This window comes from Aegilops tauschii, chromosome 2 (assembly GCF_002575655.3).
Source record: "Aegilops tauschii subsp. strangulata cultivar AL8/78 chromosome 2, Aet v6.0, whole genome shotgun sequence".
Classification (NCBI taxonomy): Eukaryota; Viridiplantae; Streptophyta; class Magnoliopsida; order Poales; family Poaceae; genus Aegilops; species Aegilops tauschii.
In genome coordinates this window covers 90,463,918-90,467,128 of record NC_053036.3, presented here as the reverse complement: position 1 = coordinate 90,467,128, position 3,211 = coordinate 90,463,918, and the positions used below count along the sequence as shown (strand labels likewise).

The window sequence follows — 3,211 nt, the reverse complement described above, 5'->3', positions numbered from 1 at the left end:
TACTCATGGCTGATTCACAAGGTTAAATTTATTCAGCCTGAAGATGTCGATAGTTTTTTTTCTCTTCCAAATAATATTATTGAGCTGTCACAGTTGTCTCAACTCTCAAGGCACTAATTTGTATCCGCTACTATTGGAGAAAGCTTGACATCTAATGCATGAAACATAGATCAGTGATAGGAAATACCAATTTATGTTGTACAAACTCATGCACATTATTGACTACCAAAAGCCAAGAGGATACAAATCAAGGAACCTCGCTAACGGTATATTAGTATATCCCAGGTGAAAGGATGTTCTGAAAGAAATTGTTCAAACACTTGATACAAATTTCTTTTGTGATCAATGTACATGTACATTAAATGCAGTAATGGTCAAGTGAAACAACGTATCTACCGTAACACAAACATATTACTAGCAAATTGACGCATTGCCAAATGCCACTTGATAACATCAAACTTGAGTTTACACACGTATCCATAACATAAGCAGCGCAGCTAAACCAATGTTTATTGGTCACATGATAGTATCTTGCACAGTAATGGTATATAAAAAATGTAGACAATACAATCGACACTACCATACCAGAATGGCTTTTCAGGCCTTATCATCATCATCATCCTCAATGTCCCAACTCAAATCCTCGTCGTCTTCTGCGACACTGAGCCTCTTACGTAGCTCCTCCTTTGGAGCAGAGCTTGAGCCATGAGCGCTCCCCTTCTTCTCCTCATGCTCCCCGAGATCCTCAATCTCGTCCCATTCGAGATCCTCCTCGGTCGCTGTTCGCTGTCTAGACACCATGGAGTAGTCGCTATCCTTGCTCGAGTCACTTGTCTCATGCTTTGTCCCTTCTTTCACCGCAGCATCTCCAGTGGTAGAATGTGGTTCCTCAGCAGCAGTTTTCTTGTCACTTGATTCTTCAACATTCAATTTCGATGCATCTTCTTTCTCCTCCTTGTCGACTACCACCATAGAGCTACCGAAAACATCCGGCTGCGGTGAATCAGCCTTCTTCCATTCCTTATCCAGAGCACCGGCCTCTTCAACTGCATTGACTCTGCCTTCTGCCTCCAGTTTCTCATTTTCTCTTTCCTGTACTTCAGGTTTCGGTTCTTCTTTGATCGGTGCTTGCTTGATCGCCTCCTCTTTTGCCGGCTCCTCCTCCTCAACCTCGTCATCCACCTCCCAGCTCAAATCCTCCTCTTCCTCCTGCGCGATGACCCGCTTGACGAGCTTGGCCCTGGCGTCCTCCTGCTGCTTGAGCTTGTGGACGCGGTAGAAGTACCTGGCCCAGAACACCTCGCCGTCCACGGCGTCGGGGACGAGCCTGTCCACCATCCCTTCCACGGCGTCGCTCTCGTAGCAGAGCGCCTCGATCTCGTCCTGCCTCTCCTGGAGGCTAAACCCCGCGCCCCAGGCCGCGAAGTCCTCGGCGTCCTCGGGATCGGCTGTGAAGGTGGCCGGATCCGACTGGAGCGCGCGCAGCTGCGCCTCGAAGCGGCTGTAGTACCGCAGGTGGCCCGAGGCGGGGCCGGGGTCGGAGTCGGGGCCGCCGGCGTCGGAGGGCGCGGGCGGGGAGGCTGCGGAGGCGGCGGCGGTGGCGGCGACCTGGGCGATGGCGCCCTTGCCCTGGGCGACGATGTCGGCGAGGCCGTCGAGCGCGAGGGCCGAGGAGGGGAGGTCCCGGGCCGCCTGGGCGGCGGCCTCGCGGAGCGCGTCGGTCTCGCGGCGCAGGCCGGTGCTGAACTCGGCGAGGTCGCGGCGGTAGGCGTCCAGCACGGTCTCGGACTGGGAGGTGAGGGTCTTGAGCAGCCCGCCGAAGCCGCCCCACCCGCCCCCGTCGCCGGAGTCGGCGGGCGGGGAGGACGAGGAGGACCCCGCGGCGGCCTCCGGCTCCGGCGGCGGGGAGGCCGGGTCGGGCGCGGCGAGCGAGTTGAAGAGGAAATCCATGGCGGGCGGCGATTTGGATCCGGTTGGTCGGGGGGCGGGGGCGGGGCCGTTGTCGTGGAATCGCGTGTGCTTTCTTCGTGGGGGAGTGGGGGTTGCTTTCGCTTGCGGGTGGGCCCGTGGGGAGGCGATGGTCCCACTTGCGACTTGTGTGCTGTGCACGGGATGGATGTCTTGGCTGGGCTGCACGAATGTGGCTCCGTTTCGTGCATTGCAGGTTCTCCCGAATGGCACGCATACACGTGCTGCTTCGGGCTTCCATTTTTAAAAAAAACTTTCAATCTGCTCATCATTATCATGAGGACGGGCGTCGACCCGTTGGCTGGGCAGCTGGGGTAGCTGCCATCCCACCCGAGTTCAAGCCCCGGCTTTGACGCATGGTGCTCGCGGAGTTTCTCGTATAAAAAAATTTCAACGAGGGTTAGCTCTTGGGTTGATCTCATTTTAAGGACGGGGCGTCGACCCGTTGGCTGGGCAGCTGAGGTTAGCTGCCAGCCCACCTGAGTTCAAACCTTGGTTTTGACGCGCGGTGCTTGCGGAGTTTCTTCTATACAAAAAACCAACGAGGGTTAGCCCTTGGGTTGGTCTCATTTTTTTAATCATGATAGTACAACGAATATCAATCAAAAATAATAAAAGTTACATTCAGATCTATAAACCACCTAACGACACCTCCATTCAGCAACTTCATGCTGAAGCGGAGTGGCCCACAGTTACAATTTGAGGAGTGGCTAAGACAACGCTTTGCGCGCTCCACTCTGTAGAGGAGGACTGAAGGGTTGCCGAACAGGGTCTAAGACTAAAACGAACCGGAGGCGGGCAAGGTGGCTTCGTTTTAATGGATTCTACACATTTCATCCAAGAACAAGATTGAAATGTTTGAGATCAAAACACTTGATAGTGTCCAATGGGATGAGAAAAGCCGTGGGGCGAGGAAGTCGAATCCCCAACTTTAGCGACGCTAGGGCTCCTGCTCCTTTTTTACATGTTTTTTCTTAGCTTTGATTAATGCTTGTGCCCTGCCCAGAAAGACGAGGTAGCGGCGGTTCCTTGAAGGTGGAATAAGGTTCTTTCCGCCTAACCCTGTCCCAGCGGTGCGTCTTTGTCTTCAATGAATCCCCTTTGGATCTAGTCTTCGTTCGTTCATCAGCGATGGTTGTTACTCCGGTGCGCTGGTCCTTACCACGACGACTTACAATTGTGTACTACAACAAGATTTGTGTGGCTCCGGCGAACGATGACGACGGCTTATGATTGTCTACTA

At 53.6% G+C, this 3,211-nt stretch overlaps 1 protein-coding gene across 1 annotated transcript; it reads right to left on the bottom strand.

Annotated features, from left to right (window-relative positions):
- Nucleotides 1–393: 393 nt before the first annotated feature.
- On the bottom strand, nt 394–2,063 carry LOC109774428 (uncharacterized). The gene has a single exon (XM_020333144.4). The coding sequence runs from the start codon at nt 1,948–1,950 to the stop codon at nt 598–600; it is 1,353 nt and encodes a 450-aa protein (XP_020188733.1). The 5' UTR covers nt 1,951–2,063; the 3' UTR covers nt 394–597.
- Between the last annotated feature and the right edge of the window lie 1,148 nt (nt 2,064–3,211).

What these genes read in the sequence shown, in the direction of transcription:
- LOC109774428 (XM_020333144.4), bottom strand. Translation starts at nt 1,950, where the DNA reads ATGGATTTCCTCTTCAACTCGCTCGCCGCGCCCGACCCGGCCTCCCCG.